The sequence below is a fragment of the Danio rerio genome, chromosome 5, assembly GCF_049306965.1.
Source record: "Danio rerio strain Tuebingen ecotype United States chromosome 5, GRCz12tu, whole genome shotgun sequence".
NCBI lineage: Eukaryota > Metazoa > Chordata > Actinopteri > Cypriniformes > Danionidae > Danio > Danio rerio.
The window spans coordinates 1279141-1302355 of NC_133180.1; the positions used below are offsets into that span (position 1 = coordinate 1279141).

The 23215-nt window shown below is 42.0% G+C and overlaps 2 protein-coding genes across 5 annotated transcripts; one reads left to right on the forward strand and one right to left on the reverse strand.

Moving 5' to 3' along the window:
* Positions 1–1737: 1737 nt before the first annotated feature.
* On the reverse strand, positions 1738–5194 carry si:zfos-128g4.1. Its single transcript, XM_002661923.8, has 3 exons — positions 5014–5194; positions 3436–3668; positions 1738–2810 (listed from the first exon to the last, which is right to left on the reverse strand). Exons 1-3 carry the CDS (start codon positions 5153–5155, stop codon positions 2439–2441), a joined length of 747 nt encoding a protein of 248 aa, XP_002661969.1. The 5' UTR covers positions 5156–5194; the 3' UTR covers positions 1738–2438.
* A 3035-nt stretch (positions 5195–8229) lies between these two features.
* On the forward strand, positions 8230–21274 carry LOC110439798 (uncharacterized). 4 transcript variants are annotated; one of them, XM_021476366.3, is made up of 3 exons: positions 8230–8394; positions 19920–20152; positions 20225–21274. In XM_021476366.3, exons 1-3 carry the CDS (start codon positions 8259–8261, stop codon positions 20600–20602), a joined length of 747 nt encoding a protein of 248 aa, XP_021332041.2. In that variant the 5' UTR covers positions 8230–8258; the 3' UTR covers positions 20603–21274. The 4 variants fall into 4 exon arrangements, with proteins under 4 accessions (XP_021332041.2, XP_073807907.1, XP_073807908.1 ...); XM_021476368.3 differs by lacking the exon at positions 8230–8394 and adding an exon at positions 18332–18549; XM_073951806.1 differs by lacking the exons at positions 19920–20152; positions 20225–21274 and adding an exon at positions 11411–13006.
* The last annotated feature ends 1941 nt before the right edge of the window (positions 21275–23215 follow it).

Here is a 23215-nt window from a genome sequence, read left to right on the forward strand (position 1 = left end):
GATTTTGACTTTTTTTTCCCCGCATACTCGATATTGACTTTTTTCCCCCGCATACTCGATTTTGACTTTTTTTCCCCCGCATACTCGATATTGACTTTTTTTCCCCCGCATACTCGATATTGACTTTTTTTCCCCCGCATACTCGATATTGACTTTTTTCCCCCGCATACTCGATATTGACTTTTTTTCCCCCGCATACTCGATATTGACTTTTTTTCCCCCGCATACTCGATATTGACTTTTTTCCCCCGCATACTCGATATTGACTTTTTTCCCCCGCATACTCGATATTGACTTTTTTCCCCCGCATACTCGATATTGACTTTTTTTCCCCCGCATACTCGATATTGACTTTTTTCCCCCGCATACTCGATATTGACTTTTTTCCCCCGCATACTCGATATTGACTTTTTTTCCCCCGCATACTCGATATTGACTTTTTTCCCCCGCATACTCGATATTGACTTTTTTTCCCCCGCATACTCGATATTGACTTTTTTTTCCCCGCATACTCGATATTGACTTTTTTTTCCCCGCATACTCGATATTGACTTTTTAGCAAAACTCACTTTTTACCTTTTTTGCAAACTCTATTGACTTTTTCTGTAAACTCTCTATTGACTTTTTTTCCACAAAGTATCAGCTTTTTTCACAAGCTCACTGTTTACTTTTCTTCGAAAACTATTTATTGACATTTCCTGCAATATATTGACTTTTTTTTCCGCAAACATGCTATTTACTTTTTAAAATATGGACTTTTTACCACAAGCTTTTTTTTTTTTACAAATCTCTATTGACTTTCCTTCGCAAACTCGCTATTGGCTTTTTCGCAAATTATCAGCTTTTTTTTCCGCAAACTCGCTATTGGCTTTCCTTCGCAAACTCACTGTTGACTTTTTTTCACAAACTAGCTATTAGCTTTTTCGCAAACTATCAGCTTTTTTTCAGAAACTCGCTATCAGCTTTTCTTTGCAAATTCACTATTGACTTTTTTTTACAAACTCAATATTGGCTTTTTCGCAAAACTCACTATTGACTTTTTTCACACTTACTATTAGCTTTTCTTCGCAAATTCACTATTTACTTTTTTCACAAACTAGCTATTGGCTTTTTCGCAAACTATCAGCTTTTTTTCAGAAACTAGCTATTGGCTTTCCTTCACAAATTCATTATTGAGTTTTTTACAAACTCGCTATTGGCTTTTTCGCAAACCATCAGCTTTTTTTTTCAGAAACTCGCTATTGGCTTTTTCGCAAACTATCAGCTTTTTTTTCGCCATTGGCTTTTCTTCGCAAATTCAATATTGACTTTTTCGCAAGCACCATTTACTTTTTTGACTCTATTTACCTTTTTACACCCTTGTGATCAGCTGCTGATATTTTCTTACAAGATTATTATATTGCATTGCGAAAAAAAATTGTAAGCATTTTTTGATATTAAATAATTTAAAATTAAATAGAAAAAGTAACACCTCATGACATTTGTTCAGGTGTTCAAAAACACTTCTGTACTTTTAGGAGCTAATATGTCCATTTTACATGCTGATATGCACTTTTCAGATGCTGATTTGGATCTTTTAGGTGAACTTTTGAAAAGATCATTATTATCTTTACATTATTTGCCTTTAGATTTATGCAGACCTCCCACTCTTCCGTCAGTTGTGTGTTTATTGATGTGTGTATTCACAACCGAATGTTCACAGCTCATAAAATAAAACATCAGCAAAGAAAACCATCATTCAGTCACTATCAAACTATTTATTCCAGTGCAGCATTAGAGAACATTCAGCTTTCAAAAATGCATTCAGTAACTATTCACAGGGAGATCTTTAACAATGCATGTAGGAAAAGCCTGTAGAAAAGGAGCTGCGTGTGTTTTAACAGAGTTAAATGATGCACTGCATTTGCACTTTCAGCTTACAAAAGAGGCTCTTTTACAGTAATAAAGAGAAATGAAAGACTGAAGCTGAGATGTGGACAGCAGAACAGCAGAATACAACGAGGAATATGCAGAATTCTGTGTGTGTGTGTGTGTGTGTGTGTGTGTGTGTGTGTGTGTGTGTGTGTGTGTGTGTGTGTGTGTGTGTTAGTTTAAGAGGTGGTTTACATTAGGCATTTATTCTCACAGTGTAAAGTTGAACAGGACGCGCTCTTCAGCAGTAATAAAGGATCATAATGAAAGGAAACACACTGAAGCTGACATGTGAACAGAGTAAAAGCAGAATACAGAGCTAAATCTCCAGTCCTCGGGGCTCCTTCAACTCTAATAATGCTGAGATGTGGACACTAAAGTAGAGTAAAAACAGAGTAAAGCGTCAGTAAATGTGCAGATGTTCAGGGCTCCTCTTTAATAACAGCCTGATGAAGTAGAGTTGAGTCTGAGATGTGAAGACAGTGGAGTAAAAGCTGACGCTGAATACAGCGCTACATCTCCAGTCTTCAGGGCTCCTTGAACTCAGCGTTGAACATGATCTGCTGGATCTGCATCTTGACGGCGGCTCTTTTCTGCGGCGTCAGTCTCTTGAGCGCAGGGACGTAACTGAGCAGAAACAGCTGGTCCTCATCCAGGGCCCCGTCGGCCCTCTGCTGCTCCTCCAGGGGAACGTTCAGAGGGCCGGCTGAAGCTGAACCTGTGGCAGAACTGCAGACCGGCGCCACTTTTAATCCTGGAGGCAGAGCGGCCAGCAGCAGAGGACTCACCTGTGGTACAGCTTTCAGTTGAGGAGGAGGAGGAGCAGACATGATGGAGACCGGCAGAGGAGACACCGCTAACCTGGAGCCCGAATCAACACACTCCTCTGATACACACTCCTGCGCACAGAAAACACAAAGAGTCGACTCTGAATCACTCAAATGAATCATATTTCTGATTCTTTTTACTGTTCATCTGCATGAACATGATCAAAGTAACTTTGCATAAGCCCGCCTCCTGTGATGCAGAAATGGGCGCCAATCATCTCAGACTGGTTTCAATCTCACTGTACTCGAATGGCCTCCACAGTCACCAGAGCTCAATCCAGTAGAGCAGCTTTGGGATGTGGTGGAACGGGAGATTGGCATCATGGATGTGCAGCCGACAAATCTGCAGCAACTGTGTGATGCTATCATGACAATATGGAGCAAAATCTCTGAGGAATATTTCCAGCAGCTTGTTGAATCTACAACACCAAGGATTAAGGCAGATCTGAAGGTAAAAGGGGATCAGACCCGGTACTACTGAGGTGTACCTAATAAAGTGGCCGGTTAGTATGTCCATACATGTGTAGTCAGCCTACTGTAGCAATATAAAGTCATGTGTATGGTGAATAACATGTATATCTCACGCTTCTGTGAAAACTCTACTTTATTAGAAATGCAGTGTGTTTAATTTGCATAGCCTAGTTACATTAGCAAACATCTGATGTGTGTATGTGTATAGTGTTTGTGTTGCAGTGACCTTGTCCTCCTGCAGGGCGGCGCTGCTGTGCTCCTCCTGCTGCTCCTCCTCGGGCCCCTGGGCTCCACTGGGACGCCTCCTCTTGCGGATGTGAGCGTCCAGGAAGGCCAGGCTCTCTCTGTGGGGCCAGTAATGCAGACGCCGGCCGCCCAGATCCTTCTTCAGCTTGCAGAGTCTCCTCTCGCGGATGTATCTGTCCCTGATGGTCTTCCACCTGCGCTTACACTCCACCACTGCACACACACACACACACACATGTTCAGTTGACCAGCACACACACCTCATGGTAATCCTGCCTGCCTTGCGCTCATTACACACTGCAGAAGAGCTGTTTCCAGCCCAAATATCCACACTTCAGACATCCAGACGCATTTACAGACAAGCGAAAACTCTCATTCACAAACATTATCAGCAAAACTAGGAGAGTTTCTCCTCAAAACCAGCAAAATAAGCCCTGAGCAGATGATTCCAGTCAAACTACAGCAGATTCCCTCTGCATTCATCACACATCTGACAGAGCTGATCAACTGATGATCGACAGCATCTCTGCAGCACTGCTCAGACTCAGTGTTCACTGATGAAGATTAATAATAGAGTTATTCATGTGTTCAAGAGTTTCCTCGTCTAGCTGAAGCCGTTTAAAACGCCTGATGTGCACATTAATTCAGCATAATGGATTAAGGGACAGTTAAACTCATCATTCACCTTCCCTCCGCCCGTCTCAAACCCTGAACAGTTCATTTCTCCTGCTGAACACAGAAGAAGATATTTTGAAGAATGTTGGAGGCCTGTAACCATTGAGCAATGCTGTAACCTTTGACCTCTACAGTATTTGTGTGTCCTACTGTAGAAATGATGGTTACAGGATTGAAGATTTCCTCTAAATATCTTCTCTTACAGGTTTGAAAACTATTGAGGAGTAAATGACGCGTGTAAACCTTCATTTCTGACTATCGCTGTCATGTTGACCTGCACTATTGTGTCTGATATTAAAGCTGACGGATTATCTTTATTATTAGACACAGATGAAGCCTGAATATGACACATTTCTGCATTGGAAACCTTCATCAGGAAAAGCTTCATGTTTAGATGATATTCAGTTCATATTCTGAGTGTTACCGCGCATCAATAATCAGCAGAACTGATCCTGTAATAAAGTCCATCAGTAGCTCAGACTGTGTGTGTGTGTGTGTGTGTGTGTGTTTGCGCGTCTCCACCTCAGTGTGTTAAATCTCCTTCACTCATCAGTGTTTATTACACACACAAACAGAAACTCTGCGTCGCGCGCGCGTTTGAATTAGGAGACGCGACAGCGCTTTGGAGACGCGTCTGTAAAAGTTGAAATGACGCTTATAAAGCGCACATGTGGAGCTCGGGAACGCGACGCTGTGAACTTCTGCACATTCTCTATCATTTGACGCGTCAGATTCAGACGCGACGCAGCGGCTGTGATTTCTGCTCAGTTTAGTTCAGTTTGTGCTCATTAATGAGTGAGGAGATGAAGGTCAGTGAAGCAGCAGCACTTTCAGCGCTCAGACGCTCGCTAGCGTGACGCGCGCGTAATGTTGACGCACTGACCGGAGAGCCCGACCGACGCGGCGACCTCCCTCCACGCCTTCACCCTCCGCTCGGTGCTCCGGTAATCGTGCAGAGACACGTTGTACAGCACCGGGAACGCGTACACCGTCTGGATTAATTTCTCTGACGCGGCCATTGACATTATTGAGTTGCTGAAGAGACGCGTCGATCAGAACGCTCCGGAATGATGACGCACATTCGCGTCAGAAATGCGCGACATGAGCGGGACGTCATGGCGGGATTTTACGCCAATCAGATCGCGCTGTGGGCGGGACTAGCCGAAGCGTCGCGTCACAGTCCTCTAAGCGTGTTTATGTGAAACAAACAGAAACAAGACAGATGGAAGATGATAATAAATAACCTGAAGTGGATTTTATTACAGTTCTCTGAATCTAAATATTAAAACATAAAAATTAAAGACACAGAACGCGCCTGAAACGCCTCAGAATAATGATTAAGATTAAGCTCTTGAACATGTTGACCTTGAAATGATCTATTAGTTAATGCCCATAGACAAATATTATCATATTATGTTCATTCATTCATTCATTTTCCTTCAGCTTAGTCCCTTTATTTATTAGGGTTTAACCACAGCGCAATGAACCGCCAACTATACCAGCATATGTTTTACACAGCAGATGCCCTTCCAGCTGTAACTCAGTAATGGGAAACACCCTTACACACTCAATCACACACACACACACTCATACACTACAGCCAGTGTAGTTGATCAGTTCCCCTATAGCGCAGGTGTTTGGACTGTGGGGGAAACCGGAGCACCCGGAGGAAACCCACGCCAACACGGGGAGAACATGCAAACTCTACACAGAAACACCAACTGAGCCAGGACTTGAACCAGCAACCTTCTTGCTGTGAGGCCACAGTGCTAACCACTGCGCCATTGTGCCGCCCCACCATAAAGTATGTATAATATTTTATAGCCTCCTTGATAGAGCAACCGACTCCCATGCAGAAGGTCACCGGTTCAATCCCAGCTCGGAGCGGGCTGGGTGGTGTAGGACCGGTGGGGTGACACTTCGTAAGTTGGCGGTTCATTCCACTTGGGCGACCTCAGATTAATAAAGATACAAATTTGAAAAGCTACGAAGAGCTTTTGTGCATTCTTAATTATTTTATATTCAATTATACAAAATTATTGATAAAGAACAACACTGAGGATGGACACTCTCATCCTGTTGGAACTGTTTCATAAATCTTGCTCAAAATATTTATTTTTAACAAATCCTACATATTACTATAACTGTGTCACAACACAATCAATAAGTGTGGACTTTCAGATGAAAACGTGTTGATTGTGTTTGATGCTGTTATAGTTTTTCTACAAGTGAACACAATATACATGCATACACTAACCGGCCACTTTATTAGGTACACCTCAGTAGTACCGGGTTGGACCACTTTTGCCTTCAGATCTGCCTTAATCCTTGGTGTTGTAGATTCAACAAGCTACTGGAAATATTCCTCAGAGATTTTGCTCCATATTGTCATGATAGCATCACACAGTTGCTGCAGATTTGTTGACTGCACATCCATGATGCCAATCTCCCGTTCCACCACATCCCAAAGCTGCTCTATTGGATTGAGCTCTGGTGACTGTGGAGGCCATTTGAGTACAGTGAACTCATCGTCATGTTCAAGAAACCAGTCTGAGATGATTGAGCTTTATGACATGCTGCGTTATCCTGCTGGAAGTAGCCATCAGAAGACGGAGACACTTTGGTCTACATGCCGAAATTCATGCCATGTGATTGGCTGATTAGAAATTTGTGTTAGCGAGCCGTTAAAACCTGATGTACCTAATAAAGTGGCCAGTGTGTAGATAGGTAAGGCTAACGTATTTATTGCAAATCAAAGACAAAGTAAAGTTATTTTGCAATGTTTATTTGGTGTCGTGCAAAGAACTGCACATAAATAATCCGCTATTCATCAACAATGTTCCTGTAAATATCATTAATGTTAAAAAAGAAACAAAAGTTGTCATCACTCTGCCCCCTAGTGTTCATTTTACCTAAGAACTGCAGTCAAATTCATGTTTTTGCGGTTGCACAAAAGTATAGCATGCAAAATTCTCAAGCATGTATTCACTATGAGTCTGTGTATTATATTATATTAATACTGGGTTAGACTACAAGATACTGGAAATATTCCCTTGGAGATTTTGCTCCATATTGGCATGATACCATTTATGATCGTGGTCTTCTGCCGATGTAGCCCATCCGCCTCAAGGTTGGACGTGTTGTGTGTTCAGAGATGCTCTTCTGCAGAGCTCGGTTGTAACGAGTGCTTATTTGAGTTACTGTTGCCTTTCTATCAGCTGGAACCAGTCTGGCCATTCTCCTCTGACCTCTGACCTCATCAACAAGGCATTTGCGCCCACAGAACTGCCGCTCACTGGATATTTCCTCTTTGTCGGAGCATTCTCTGTAAAGCCTAGAGATGGTTGTGCGTGAAAATCCCAGTAGATCAGCAGTTTCTGAAATACTCAGAGCAGCCCGTCTGGCAGCAACAACCATGCCACGATCAAAGTCTCTTAAATCCCCTTTCTTCCCCATTCTGATGCTCACTCTGAACTGAAGCAGATCCTCTTCACCATGTCTACATGTCTACATGCACTGAGCTGCTGCCATTGCTGACGGTGCTTTAGTGAGCAGTTGGACAAGTGTACCTAATAAAGTGGCCGGTTAGTGTATAATTTGACAAAAATGTAGTTAGGAATTAGTTGTAGATTAGTTAATTTTGACACTAAAGCTGCTTCATAAAATGACCCAACCATCTATCATTTCAACATCTGATAGATATAAACATAAGCAGGAATTAATGAAGTTTATCACCACTTTAATGGGCTAATAAGTGACCCAATACTGTAGTTTAGGGTATTTTACGCTATAGGGTAAAAAGTAAAGCATTTATTAGTTTGACAGTTCACTATAGTAATACTACAGTATATGCTGGAGTTTTATTAGTATGATAGGCGATACTATAATACACTTTAGCCAGTAAATAAACACTATATTTCCTATAAACATGAGCAGGCTGAAGTTCAGGATCAGGAAACGCTAACAGTGTCTGTCAGTTACACTAATTAATTGATATGATGAAATTAGGCTGTTTCTGGATCAGTTTAACGCGGCGCTGACGCTGCTCCGCCAATGCTGTGCGGCGCGTTGAGTCGCGCGTTGTTTCTGACGCGTCTCTGGAGTTCCGGAAACGCGAGCTGGAGCGCAATGGCGGCGGAGGAGACGCTTCTGCGAGCCGTTTACCGAATTCCGCTGCTCCACAACCGGCTGAGGACTGATTACCGGAGCACCGAGCGGAGGGAGAGAGTGTGGAGGGATGTGGCCGCGTCCATCGGGCTCTCCGGTCAGTACACACACACACACACACACACACACACACACACACACAGAAAGAGGGAGAGATAGATGTGTGCATGTGATGTGTCAATAATTTTTTGTTTTTTAGTTTGACATGAATAACAGCTGTAGCTGTTTTTATTCTAGTGTTGTTCAGGATTTTATTTTACACCACAGGTCTGCTGAATGCTGGATTCTGATTGGTTGATGGTCACTCTCAGGTGTTTGGTTATTGTCAGATAAAGGCACCGCTAAAGTAGTTCCGGCAGGTTTAGAGCTCATTACAGCTCAATATCACTCCGCTGAATGATTAGAGGTATTCAACAGCTACAACAGTCAGAAATCACAGCAGAACAGTCAGTGATTGCTCCGCTCTATTGAATTATGTAAGAGTTATTGACATTGGGCTGTTGAGTTATTAGTGAATAATACACATCTGAGATGCTGATGTAGAGGGAGTGACCATAAAGGCCAGGACACACCAAACAACTAGCGCTGACGAGGGATAAAACAATCCACTAGACTCACCATTTGATACGATTCACGATACTAATCTCACGATTCTCGATTTACAAATTTATCTGGAGCAAATTTAAGGTGAACAAGAGCGCTTTAATTTTCTGCAAAATCATACATTTTCTGCCGTAACTACATTACTATTTTAAAACAATAACAAAAATAGATGATACAAACCAAAGAAGACTCACTCATATCACCTAACTACAGCGGTGACGGTGCTGGGATTTGACATTCTTAAACAGAAATATCAGCAGATCTGTGTGTTCTGGCATAAGCTGAGCTCTCTGCACATCTCCAGTGTCTCCTGCTGATGAAGAACCCCTTCACTGAGGCCCGTTTACACTAATGCGTATTAGTTTTTAAATGCATAAGTTTTGCTACGGCTACGTCATCCGTCCACACTACGCCGAAGATTTCGACCGCCGAAAACGAAGCACTTTGGAAACGCTGGAGAGGCTGTTTTCATTCTGAAGCGCTGCTGCTCGTCTCAGTGTGGATGAGGGAAAACAGAGACATCTGAAAACGGAGGCGGAGCTGCTGAGATTCACCTCTCTGATTGGGGCTTTTCCTCAATATTAAGTAGCCTACAAATAGTTCAGTCTCGCATCCTCTCCCTGTCAGTTCAGACTTTGCAAGTTTATTAAGGAAAACAGACCCTCGAGGACATGTCCGATAGATCTTCAAAGGAAATAGTGTACTTTATAACCTTATTCACATCATCCTGGCTGCGTTGTTTCATATGGAAGTTTTTTCCTAACTAAATTAAAATGAAAATTCAAATGCTTAAAAGATCAAACTATAAATCAAATGCTCAAACCGACATTGCAAATGGTGAATCAAATCCTCAAACTGACATCGCAAATGGTGAATCAAATGCTCAAACAACTCTGCAAATGGTGAATCAAATGCTCAAACAACTCTGCAAATGGTGAATCAAATGCTCAAACAACTCTGCAAATGGTGAATCAAATGCTCAAACAACTCTGCAAATGGTGAACCAAATGCTCAAACAACTCTGCAAATGGTGAATCAAATGCTCAAACATCGCTACAAGTGGTGAACCAAATGCCCAAACAACTCTGCAAATGGTGAATCAAATGCTCAAACAACTCTGCAAATGGTGAATCAAATCCTCAAACGACTCCGCAATTGGTGAATCAAATGGTCAAACAACTCTGCAAATGGTGAATCAAATCCTCAAACGACTCTGCAAATGGTGAATCAAATGCTCAAACAACTCTGCAAATGGTGAATCAAATCCTCAAACGACTCCGCAAATGGTGAATCAAATGCTCAAACAACTCCGCAAATGGTGAATCAAATGCTCAAACAACTCTGCAAATGGTGAATCAAATGCTCAAACAACTCTGCAAATGGTGAATCAAATCCTCAAACGACTCCGCAATTGGTGAATCAAATGGTCAAACAACTCCGCAATTGGTGAATCAAATGGTCAAACAGCTCTGCAAATGGTGAATCAAATCCTCAAACGACTCCGCAAATGGTGAATCAAATGCTCAAACTGACATCGCAAATGATAAATCAAATGCAAATGAGGTGTCAATCAACCAGCATAGGCGGAGCTTTAAGGCGGAAGCTAGAGTTTGTTGTTGACAACTACCGGTAGCGCTACGACTTTTTCAAGGCGTTCAGATTTGCGTGCACTTTTCCACGTCGTATCCGTATAAACTCGTGAAAGAGAAAGCGAGAAATCTCCTACGGCTTCTGTCCACATTCTGAAGTGTTCATCAGATGGGTACATCTCTCACAGGAGGCCACGAAAAAGCATACGGCAAGATGATAAAAAAAAGTTACATAACTGACGTTACAAGCGCAACTTTAAATAAATGGCAGATTTAATTAATCTTAATTTAAATTAATATATATATTTTTTTTTTGCTGTCTCCAGAGTGTGTGTGTGTGTGTGTGTGTGTGAGTTTGAGCTGAGAACAGCTCACAGATGATGTTCTCCAGCTCTCTGAAACTGACCCTTTCAGGCTTTGATCCTAATCGTGGTGTTTTGGTGACTGTCGCTTTAAATGCAAATGAGATTGTGCTCCTTTCAAAAGAGGGCGGAGCTACAGATGGCTGTGTGTTGTAAGTGCTGGTCAGGTGTGAGTGTGTGCTTGATGCTTCTGTCAGTCTATGTCGCTCCTCCACATCTATAATCCTCTTAGTCTATGCTGACATTATCTTCAGCAGCTCAAACACTCTAATGGCTAATGGACAGACGGCTGCTTCTCACTCAGGCCTGCTGGAGATGCTAATGAAGGAGAGATGGGCACTAGTGGGCGGGGCTTTCCCCCTCTGATGACACGTACAAAGGGAGAATGTCAATCACAGTGCTTCTGTATTAAGTCTGATTAGAACAAACTCAATTAAATACTGTTGAGCATTAGAGTCTGCTGGAGATTCACACACTGCTGACACACACCTGGGTTTAAACCCCTCATAAAGGTGATTCCTGCATAACAGCCCTTGTTTAAATGTGCATTGTTGTCCAGCAGTGGTGGAATGTAAGCTGCAGAGGGAGGAAGGGGTCCAGAACCTGCATTACTGGCCGCACAGAGAAAGCCTGATGCTTCCGGACACTGGGAAGAGGAAAAGAGAAGGAGGAGAAGCTGAAGATGTGGAGGAGCAGAGGCTGATGAAGACTCCAGCGTCCCCATCAGTGATCAGCCTGGATGAGGACCAGCTGTTTCTGCTCAGTTACGTCCCTGCGCTCAAGAGACTGACGCCGCAGAAAAGAGCCGCCGTCAAGATGCAGATCCAGCAGATCATGTTCAACGCTGAGTTCAAGGAGCCCTGAAGACTGGAGATGTAGCGCTGTATTCAGCGTCAGCTTTTACTCCACTGTCTTCACATCTCAGACTCGACTCTACTTCATCAGGCTGTTATTAAAGAGGAGCCCTGAACATCTGCACATTTACTGACGCTTTACTCTACTTTAGTTTCCACATCTCAGCTTCAGTCTTTCATCATTCATGTGTTACTGCAAAAGAGTGTGTCTTTGTGAAATTAAAATCCAAATGCAATGCATAATTTGAAGCTCTTGTTAAAAACACATGCAGGAGATAACTTACAGACTATTCTCATCATGCATTTGAGTTGAAGGAGCCCTGAAGTATGTACTGCTGTATTCTCTGGCCTCGTTTACACTAATTGTTTTAGTTTTAAAATGCATAAGTTTGGCTACGGTTACGCCATCCGTCCACACTACGCCGGAGTTTGAGCGCTGAAATCGGAGCGTTTTGTAAACGCTGGAGAGGCTGTTTTCATTCTGAAGCGCTGCTGCTCCGTCTCAGTGTGGATGAGGGAAAACAGAGACATCTGGAAACGGAGGCGGGGCTGCTGAGATTCGCTAGCTGATTGGGGCTTTTGTGTCATTGCGTATCCTTCCCTTATTGGTCAAGCCCCTATCACATGACTATAACACATGGCGTTAACGCTACCGGGAGACAGCAGACCAGCCTTCACTGTAAACAACAACATGCACACAGAAATGGGAGCGCTGTTTGCACTGTTGTCTGTTTTAGGCGGCATTGTGCAGTTATTCATTTGTTACGTTTAGTAACTCGACCTCGTCGTCTGTCCACAAAAACACCTCTCTTGCTGTCTTTGCCATCGCGTTCATTGTTCAACCGGCGTTTGTTGACTAACAATAACCAAATGCCGAGCGAGACACATGCTTCCTGTTTATACTAGAACACGCATGCCCAGAGTGCGCCAATGGTCACGTGATACACGCTTTTGGTGGCGTAGTGTGGACGGAGATATGTTCTGAAACGCTGGGTGAAACGCTGCGGATCGTTTTTGATCTAAAACGCCGTTTTAAAACTAAAAGCACTAGTGTAAACGGGGCCTCAGTGTAGACGTCATCAGGCTTTAATCACTGTAAAAGAGTTAAAGGAGTCGGGTTCCCAGCAAGCCTCATTTCACCAAACATTGAGTCCAGGATTATGTTTTCTGCATGTTTGATAATGAACTGATGTATTTAAAACTGCAGTTTTTCAGCTGTTGTTGAGTTTTCATGTGTGCTGCGGTTTAAAGCTCATGCTCAGATTAAATGACACTACTGAAAATGCATGTGCAGCATTAAATGTCTGTGCAGAGTGGTGGTTAGTGAGTGTGTGTGCATGGCAGGGCTATGATTAATGACAGTTTCATTAGGGATGATGACTATAAATTAGATCATAATCATCGTTATTTGATGTAATCAAATGATTCATTCATATTATACAGGTGCAGGTGATGATAGAGACTTCAATCCTTCAACGTTTGAGAACCTTCATGATGAATCTCTACATTAATTATAGTCATTTAAATTAAATCACATGTGAGGTTATTTACCTACACTGTAAAAATATCTTGTTAATCAACAGTTTCTGTGTTTTGTGTTTATTTGTGGTGGTGAACTGCATTATGGGATGTTGATCTCTGCTCTGTCCACTCATGATGTTGAAAATTTAACTCTACAGTTCAACAAAGTGACTTTTATTGACAATTTAGTCATTTAAAATAGTATAATGAAGAAATAATATCTGTAATGTAACCTGCATTTATATAGCGCATGTATCATAGAGCTTCACCATCATGAGGGGGGTCTCTCCACACCACCACCAGTGTGCAGCTCCACTAGGATGATGCTCCGGCAGCCACAGGACAACAGTGCCAGTGCTTTAGCACACACCAGCTATAGGAGAGACAGTGATGGAGCCAGTTCAGTGAATGGGGATGGTTAGGAGGGCTGATGGAGGGAGTTTGGCCAGGACACCGGGGTTACACCCCTACTCTTGACCAGAAGTGCCATGGGAATATTAATGAGCACAGAGAGTCAGGAGCTCAGTTTAACATCTCATCTGAAAGACGGCGCTCACTGACAGCATAGAGTCCCCTTCACTATACTGGAGCATTAGGACCCACACAGACCACAGGTTGAGCGCCCCCTGCTGCCTTCACTAACACCACTGCCAACAGCAGCCTACTGTTCCCATGTGGTCTCCCATCCAGACACTGACCAGGCTCAGCCCTGCTTAGCTTCAGTGAGGGACCGCTCTTGGGCGGCAGGGTGATACGGCTGTGGCTATATCTAGAGCAGTGGTTCTCAAACTGTGGTACGTGTACTACTAGTGGTACGCAGGCTTCCTTCTAGTGGTACACGGAGGAATGAAATATGTCATGCACATGCTACACACATTTCAAATTTAACAAAAATGATGTATATAATACGACATATATGACATATAGCCTATATTTCTGAGGTAATCTGCCACGTTTTTTTAACTGTGCAGAGTTGTAGCTGCTTTACTGAGCCTACGCTACTGTATTTCAATACTGCTCATTTTGGTGGTACTTGGAGAGACAATTTATTTCTGAGGTGGTACTTGATGAAAAAAGTTTGAGAACCACTGATCTAGAGGAATAAGTGTGTAAAATAACAGAAAATGTGCTGCAGTTTATGTCGAGGTTTTTGCAGTGTAATATACAACACCAACCCAGACAATACAGCACTGCAACTGTTTACGAATCTGCAGAAAAGACACTTTTTACAACTTTTACAGGTTAAAGTTCCCATAATGCAACTCAAAAGCAGAAACAAATAGGAAAATAAAAATTGAAACACGAATAGACATCCTGCGGGTCATTTCGCTCGAATGAGGCGGCTCAAATTACATGGCGCAAGTTGAGCGTTTTGTGTGTTTGAGTTCCCTCGATTCGTAAAATCTGAACTTCAGCGGGCATTTGTGCGGCGTTAACCAATCAGGGGCTTGCTTATGTTGGGCCGTGTTTATACCAGTTCATGAAACTGGGCTCAGTTCAGTCAGAAGCCCCGCTGAAAGCCTCCATCATCCCGGTTACGTTTCTGGAGGAGTTGATGAACTCACAGAGCTGCTGCACCTCTGAAAGGATCTAGCAGACTCAGACATGACACCAAACAAATCTACACTGTTTTTCAGCCTTCTTAAAGCACATAGAGCACAGCCACTCTCTTAATAAAATCCCTGTTAGACATTTAGCAGCTAAGCTAGAGTCACCGGGCAGACAGAAGCCCGAATCCACGTCTATTGTGAAGTGAATTTTAAATATTTGCCAGCAAATCGAGGAATTACCAATCTATGTCACACATGATGTCACATGGGTTCCCGGTTGCAAAAAGAGACCGGTTGGCAATTTTAATGCCAACCTGGGTAAAAGGGAGCTGAATGGAGTGAGGACCTAATTAATAATGCTAGGAGGGTGCTAACACAAATGTAGCTGTCAGATGAACGCCGCTCACTTTAATGTTTATTTTGCTGAATCCCTGTGCTTATCACTGGGTGACGAGCTGTTATCATACGCTGAAAGCATTATGTAAAAAATATATCCCACATAGCAAAATATCTCTGTCCCAGATCTGGGGTCCGTTCCTCGTACCTCGCTTAAATGATCTAAGATTATTTGGCAGATCCTGGATCTTTTAATCTTGATAACTGATCTCTCGCTAATTTGGTTCTTCAAACAAGTTCGCGAATCAGATTAGAATGTCTGGATGAACTGATCTGAGATCTGTGTGTGTTGTGAAGGACAGATCTATCCATCCTCGAAATCATGATCAGCAATACAGCGATTGGCTGATGGCACAGCAGCGTAATGACATCATCTGATTAATATTCAATTATCCATGTGAGCAAAATTACATCAAATTAGCAGTAAACGGCTTGTTGAATATGACACGCAATAACCTTCCACATGTGTTGTGAGCTGCAGACTTTACACTTTCATGTGTCGAGAGTATTCATCATGTATTTCAATGCAAATCAGTGTATTTAGTTCTACATTTAGAGAAGATTTTCTGCATTATTGTAGCCGTTTTTTTAATCGGTGTAAAGAATAACTAGTTGTTTACAAAAGCATTTTGATTTTGGTAAAGGCGTCTGCAACTTTTGTGAAGCATGTTTATGACTGCATATGTATTATTGCTTTTAAAAAAAGTCAAATATTGTGCATTTCTATCATACACAATTTGTACTAAAGCGATCTAAAAAGTTCATATCAATAAGTTTTCTCTTTGCACCACCAGGTGGCAGTCTTAGTACTTTCATTTCGGAGTGCAGATTGCATAAGTTTTATTAATATATATATATATATATATAGTTAAAAATATGTACCATTTTCCCAAGTGTAAATAACTACTACAGTTAGAAAATATCAGCATTCGGTACATACTTTCAGTATTTTCTTTGCATGAACTGAGCCGATCTAATCCTGTTTATATGAATTGAGCCTGCTGCCGAGCAGGTTTGACCCAGCAGAACTGTTGCTATGACAACAACTCTCGGATCAGCTTTGAAGAACGAAACGATCCTGGATCATGTCAAATCGCCAACATCCAAATCCAGCTAACTGAGTAATCCACGTACGAAGAACAGACCCCTGGTCCACACAATCAGCTTTTGCTTGGTCCACATGCCGCAGTGAATTACGGTACATGACTGGACGAAGTCTGGCTTCCAGACAAGGGGCAAACATGGACCATATCTGGGCCAAGTCTCAGCCAAACTAATAACCAATAACTGAACCTGAACTGGGCCAGAAACGTTGGTGTGTCACGACTGATATTGAAATTGATAAACCCATGAATCATTGTGCGTTAGGCACAATATAGGCGTGCTTTATCTTGCAGTGACCTGATTGGTAGAATTGATTTATTTTTATTTGATAATAATAAGAAGGTTTTTTAAATTTGGGTCAAGATAGGGCAAGCAGATGCTGCAGATCTGCAGAGTGGATGCGCGCGTAATGAAGAGCGGTGTTATCGCGCGCGTACTGATCAGCTGTGTTGTCGCGCGCGTACTCTAGAGCGGTGTTGTTGCGCGCGTACTGAAGGGCGGGACCGAAGGTGTGCCGCGTTGCGGGGGCACTTTTGATCATTTTGGAAGGGCACTTTCTATCCAAGACTAAAAAGGGCATGTGCACTGCACAGGTTGAGCCCTATGTGTGCACGTGCCTGCATGGGCCACATTTTAATTATTAACATCTGGGCCAAATACTACAATTTATATCTGGCCAAATTATTGCGTGCCACTTTAAAGACGGTGCCACCTCTGCCAAGTCAGGGCCATGTTTGGTCCACATGCTGTATGCCAGTGCTGGATAAATGCCTGCTGTGCCAGATTTATGCCAAATCTGGGCCAGAATTCTTTGCCTGGGATGTAATATGTAATAATAAAACTTATTTCTAAGACAACAACAAACTCTGTACCGCATAGGATGTCATTCCCTCGCTGTAAATGCTAGTGCTCTCTTTTTTTTCTGCAACCTCCCTGCGCGCGCATCCTGAATGTTTACAAACACGATAATTCGTCTATAGCATGATTTATCCACACGTGCCGCGTCTGGTGTGAACACAGCATTATGGTTAATTTATGGATATTTTTTTCAAACAAACAAATAGATATGACAGCACAATGTAATGTGTATTTATATGTACACGATATTGCATTTTTATATGTAACGGAGGCTAGCTAGTGTGTGCTGTGCAGGTAAACCTCACTCCTCTGACCTCTAAAGGTGCTCTAGCGACAGATGCTAGAGGTCATGGTCTTTAGCCTCCTTGTTAGACCATCCCACTCCCATGCGAAAGATTGCTGGTTCGATACCAGCTCGGAGCGGGTTGGGTGGCGTAGGACTGGCGGGGTTACATATACACTGTACAAATGTTGGGTTTTTAATGCATAATTTTAATCAAATGATGGGTCAAATGTGGACAAATATAATTGGTGTGTTAAAAGGGTTTATTAAATTTTTTTTTTGTAAATTTACCCAGTCATTGGATTTGCCAAGCATCTGTACGACACCATTAATTATTAAAATAAGAAAGAAAAGAAGCGATCTGATGTTGGCAAAAAAGAGGATTACAATTGTGCTAACCATCGAACAAAAACAAGTAGAAGTGGAGGTGATCAGGACAGTCAATCCTCGGGTAACTCACAGATCAATAATGGCTGTTTCATTAAATTTCATACTGGGATTTGGAGTGAAACTGGTTGTACAACTAGTAATAAATACTGTTTTACTATAACAAACCATGGTTAAGTTTTGTAAATGATTGTGCACATGGAGCAAGTGCATCTTGATTCATAAAAACTTTTCTGTTGAAACTGATGTTTTAAACAATGTGTGTGTAACTACATTAAAAAGGGCATTTTAGCTTTATTCTGAGGCGTTTCAGGCGCGTTCTGTGTCTTTAATTTTTATGTTTTAATATTTAGATTCAGAGAACTGTAATAAAATCCACTTCAGGTTATTTATTATCATCTTCCATCTGTCTTGTTTCTGTTTGTTTCACATAAACACGCTTAGAGGACTGTGACGCGACGCTCCGGCTAGTCCCGCCCACAGCGCGATCTGATTGGCGTAAAATCCCGCCATGACGTCCCGCTCATGTCGCGCATTTCTGACGCGAATGTGCGTCATCATTCCGGAGCGTTCTGATCGACGCGTCTCTTCAGCAACTCAATAATGTCAATGGCCGCGTCAGAGAAATTAATCCAGACGGTGTACGCGTTCCCGGTGCTGTACAACGTGTCTCTGCACGATTACCGGAGCACCGAGCGGAGGGTGAAGGCGTGGAGGGAGGTCGCCGCGTCGGTCGGGCTCTCCGGTCAGTGCGTCAACATTACGCGCGCGTCACGCTAGCGAGCGTCTGAGCGCTGAAAGTGCTGCTGCTTCACTGACCTTCATCTCCTCACTTATTAATGAGCACAAACTGAACTAAACTGAGCAGAAATCACAGCCGCTGCGTCGCGTCTGAATCTGACGCGTCAAATGATAGAGAATGTGCAGAAGTTCACAGCGTCGCGTTCCCGAGCTCCACATGTGCGCTTTATAAGCGTCATTTCAACTTTTACAGACGCGTCTCCAAAGCGCTGTCGCGTCTCCTAATTCAAACGCGCGCGCGACGCAGAGTTTCTGTTTGTGTGTGTAATAAACACTGATGAGTGAAGGAGATTTAACACACTGAGGTGGAGACGCGCAAACACACACACACACACACACACACACACACACACACACACACACACACAGTCTGAACTACTGATGGACTTTATTACAGGATCAGTTCTGCTGATTATTGATGCGCGGTATAAACACTCAGAATATGAACTAAATATCATCTAAACATTAAGCTTTTCCTGATGAAGGTTTCCAATGCAGAAATGTGTCATATTCAGGCTCCATCTGTGTCTAATAATAAAGATAATCCGTCAGGTTTAATATCAGACACAATAGTGCAGGTCAACATGACAGCGATAGTCAGAAATGAAGGTTTACACGCGTCATTTACTCCTCAATAGTTTTCAAACCTGTAAGAGAAGATATTTAGAGGAAATCTTCAATCCTGTAACCATCATTTCTACAGTAGGACAAACAAATACTGTAGAGGTCAAAGGTTACAGCATTGCTCAATGGTTACAGGCCTCCAACATTCTTCAAAATATCTTCTTCTGTGTTCAGCAGGAGAAATGAACTGTTCAGGGTCTGAGACGGGCGGAGGGAAGGTGAATGATGAGTTTAACTGTCCCTTAATCCATTATGCTGAATTAATGTGCACATCAGGCGTTTTAAACGGCTTCAGCTAGACGAGGAAACTCTTGAACACATGAATAACTCTATTATTAATCTTCATCAGTGAACACTGAGTCTGAGCAGTGCTGCAGAGATGCTGTCGATCATCAGTTGATCAGCTCTGTCAGATGTGTGATGAATGCAGAGGGAATCTGCTGTAGTTTGACTGGAATCATCTGCTCAGGGCTTATTTTGCTGGTTTTGAGGAGAAACTCTCCTAGTTTTGCTGATAATGTTTGTGAATGAGAGTTTTCGCTCGTCTGTAAATGCGTCTGGATGTCTGAAGTGTGGATATTTGGGCTGGAAACAGCTCTTCTGCAGTGTGTAATGAGCGCAAGGCAGGCAGGATTACCATGAGGTGTGTGTGCTGGTCAACTGAACGTGTGTGTGTGTGTGTGTGTGCAGTGGTGGAGTGTAAGCGCAGGTGGAAGACCATCAGGGACAGATACATCCGCGAGAGGAGACTCTGCAAGCTGAAGAAGGATCTGGGCGGCCGGCGTCTGCATTACTGGCCCCACAGAGAGAGCCTGGCCTTCCTGGACGCTCACATCCGCAAGAGGAGGCGTCCCAGTGGAGCCCAGGGGCCCGAGGAGGAGCAGCAGGAGGAGCACAGCAGCGCCGCCCTGCAGGAGGACAAGGTCACTGCAACACACACACACACTACACACACACACATCAGATGTTTGCTAATGTAACTAGGTTGTGCGCAGGAGGAGTGTGTGCAGGAGGAGTGTGTGTCGGACAGCTCCAGGTTTGTGTCTCCGCTGAACCCGCTGCCGCTGTCCATCGTCACTCAGCTCAAACCCGTCCCGCAGGTGAGTCCGCTGCTGCTGACCAGTCTGCCTCCAGGCCTGAAGGTTGCGCCGGCGTCCAGTTCAGCTCCTCCACTCCTGCCGGCCTCAGCTTCAGCCGGCCCTCTGAACGTTCCCCTGGAGGAGCAGCAGAGGGCCGACGGGGCCCTGGATGAGGACCAGCTGTTTCTGCTCAGTTACGTCCCTGCGCTCAAGAGACTGACGCCGCAGAAAAGAGCCGCGGTCAAGATGCAGATCCAGCAGATCATGTTCAACGCTGAGTTCAAGGAGCCCTGAAGACTGGAGATGTAGCGCTGTATTCAGCATCAGCTTTTACTCCACTGTCTTCACATCTCAGACTCAACTCTACTTCATCAGGCTGTTATTAAAGAGGAGCCCTGAACATCTGCACATTTACTGACGCTTTACTCTGTTTTTACTCTACTTTAGTGTCCACATCTCAGCATTATTAGAGTTGAAGGAGCCCCGAGGACTGGAGATTTAGCGCTGTACTCTGCTTTTACTCTGTTCACATGTCAGTTCAGTGTGTTTCCTTTCATTATGATCCTTTATTACTGCTGAAGAGCGCGTCCTGTTCAACTTTACACTGTGAGAATAAATGCCTAATGTAAACCACCTCTTAAACTCTCACACACACACACACACACACACACACAATCACACACACACAGAATTCTGCATATTCCTCGTTGTATTCTGCTGTTCTGCTGTCCACATCTCAGCTTCAGTCTTTCATTTCTCTTTATTACTGTAAAAGAGCCTCTTTTGTAAGCTGAAAGTGCAAATGCAGTGCATCATTTAAACTCTCTGTTAAAACACACGCAGCTCCTTTTCTACAGGCTTTTCCTACATGCATTGTTAAAGATCTCCCTGTGAATAGTTACTGAATGCATTTTAGAAAGCTGAATGTTCTCTAATGCTGCACTGGAATAAATAGTTTGATAGTGACTGAATGATGGTTTTCTTTGCTGATGTTTTATTTTATGAGCTGTGAACATTCGGTTGTGAATACACACATCAATAAACACACAACTGACGGAAGAGTGGGAGGTCTGCATAAATCTAAAGGCAAATAATGTAAAGATAATAATGATCTTTTCAAAAGTTCACCTAAAAGATCCAAATCAGCATCTGAAAAGTGGATATCAGCAGGTAAAATGGACATATTAGCTCCTAAAAGTACAGAAGTGTTTTTGAACACCTGAACGTGTCATGAGGTGTTACTTTTTCTATTTAATTTAAAATTATTTAATTAAAAAAATTGCTTAATTATTTTTACAATTATTTTCCGCATCTCACTATAATAATCCTGTAAGAAAATATCAGCAGCTGCTCACGAGGGTGTAAAAAAAGTCGATAGAGTTTGCAAAAAAAGTAAATTGAGTTTGCGAAAAAAAAAAGTCAATAGTGAATTTTCGAAAAAAAAAAGTCAATAGTGAATTTGCGAAAAAAAAGTCAATAGTGAATTTGCGAAAAAAAAGTCAATAGTGAATTTGCGAAAAAAAAGTCAATAGTGAATTTGCGAAAAAGTCAATAGTGAACTTGCAAAAAAGTCAATAGTGAACTTGCAAAAAAGTGAATAGTGAATTTGCGAAAAAGTCAATAGTGAACTTGCAAAAAAGTCAATAGTGAATTTGCAAAAAAGTGAATAGTTAATTTGCGAAAAAGTCAATAGTGAGTTTGCGAAAAAGTCAATAGTGAATTTGCAAAAAAGTGAATAGTTAATTTGCGAAAAAGTCAATAGTGAGTTTGCGAAAAAGTCAATAGTGAATTTGCGAAAAAAAAGTCAATAGTAAATTTGCAAAAAAGTCAGTAGTGAACTTGCAAAAAAGTCAATAGTGAATTTGCGAAAAGTCAATAGTGAATTTGCAAAAAAGTCAATAGTGAATTTGCGAAAAAGTCAATAGTGAATTTGCGAAAAGTCAATAGTGAATTTGCAAAAAAGTCAATAGTGAGTTTGCGAAAAAGTCAATAGTGAGTTTGCGAAAAAGTCAATAGTGAATTTGCGAAAAGTCAATAGTGAATTTGCAAAAAAGTCAATAGTGAATTTGCAAAAAAGTCAATAGTGAATTTGCGAAAAAGTCAATAGTGAATTTGCAAAAAAGTCAATAGTGAATTCGCAAAAAAAAGTCAATAGTGAATTTGCAAAAAAGTCAATAGTGAATTCGCGAAAAAAAGTCAATAGTGAATTTGCGAAAAAGTCAATAGTGAATTTGCGAAAAAAGTCAATAGTGAATTTGCGAAAAAAAAGTCAATAGTGAATTTGCGAAAAAAAAGTCAATAGTAAATTAGCGCAAAAAAGTAAATAGTGAGTTTGCGAAAGTCAATAGTGAATTTGAGAAAAGGTCAATAGTAAATTAGCGAAAAAAGTTTATAGTGAATTAGCAAAAAAGTCAATAGTGAATTTGCGAAAAAAGTCAATAATGAATTTGCGAAAAAAAAAAGTCAGTAGCAAGTTTGCGGAAAAAGTCAATTGTGAGTTTGCGAAGGAAAGTCAATAGCAAGGTTTGGTTTTTTATGTTTTTGATGTCAAATTAGTTATTATTAGTTATTTTAACCCAATTGTGAGTAAGATCTGCTGGGTTAATTGTTGAATTAAATTTAAAAGTCCACTTTTTTGTCATTTGTCTATATTTCAGCCAATTGTTTTGCGTTTAGTTGTTTTATTTAGGATGTGTTTATTTACATATTTACATTCATGGACATTTCTGTTGGCTTCAAAATGTAAAACAATGCAATATATAATTTAATATATCAAAATAAATAATTATTAAAAATCATTCAATCATTTAAAATCAATCACTCAATTTAGGGTAAAATATCATGAGTAATATTTTGAGGAGCACATGCTTTGGGTTTGCCTATACTTGTCCACACCAGCTAGTTTTG

Coding starts and splice junctions, on each gene's coding strand:
- si:zfos-128g4.1 (XM_002661923.8), bottom strand. CDS start 5,155: ATGTCAATGGCCGCGTCAGAGAAATTAATCCAGACGGTGTACGCGTTC. Junction 3,669..5,013: donor CGCGTCGGTCGGGCTCTCCG/GTCAGTGCGTCA, acceptor GTGTGTGTGCAG/TGGTGGAGTGTAAGCGCAGG. Junction 2,811..3,435: donor CCGCCCTGCAGGAGGACAAG/GTCACTGCAACA, acceptor TTCTGTGCGCAG/GAGTGTGTATCAGAGGAGTG.
- LOC110439798 (XM_021476368.3), top strand. CDS start 18,408: ATGTCAATGGCCGCGTCAGAGAAATTAATCCAGACGGTGTACGCGTTC. Junction 18,550..19,919: donor CGCGTCGGTCGGGCTCTCCG/GTCAGTGCGTCA, acceptor GTGTGTGTGCAG/TGGTGGAGTGTAAGCGCAGG. Junction 20,153..20,224: donor CCGCCCTGCAGGAGGACAAG/GTCACTGCAACA, acceptor GGTTGTGCGCAG/GAGGAGTGTGTGCAGGAGGA.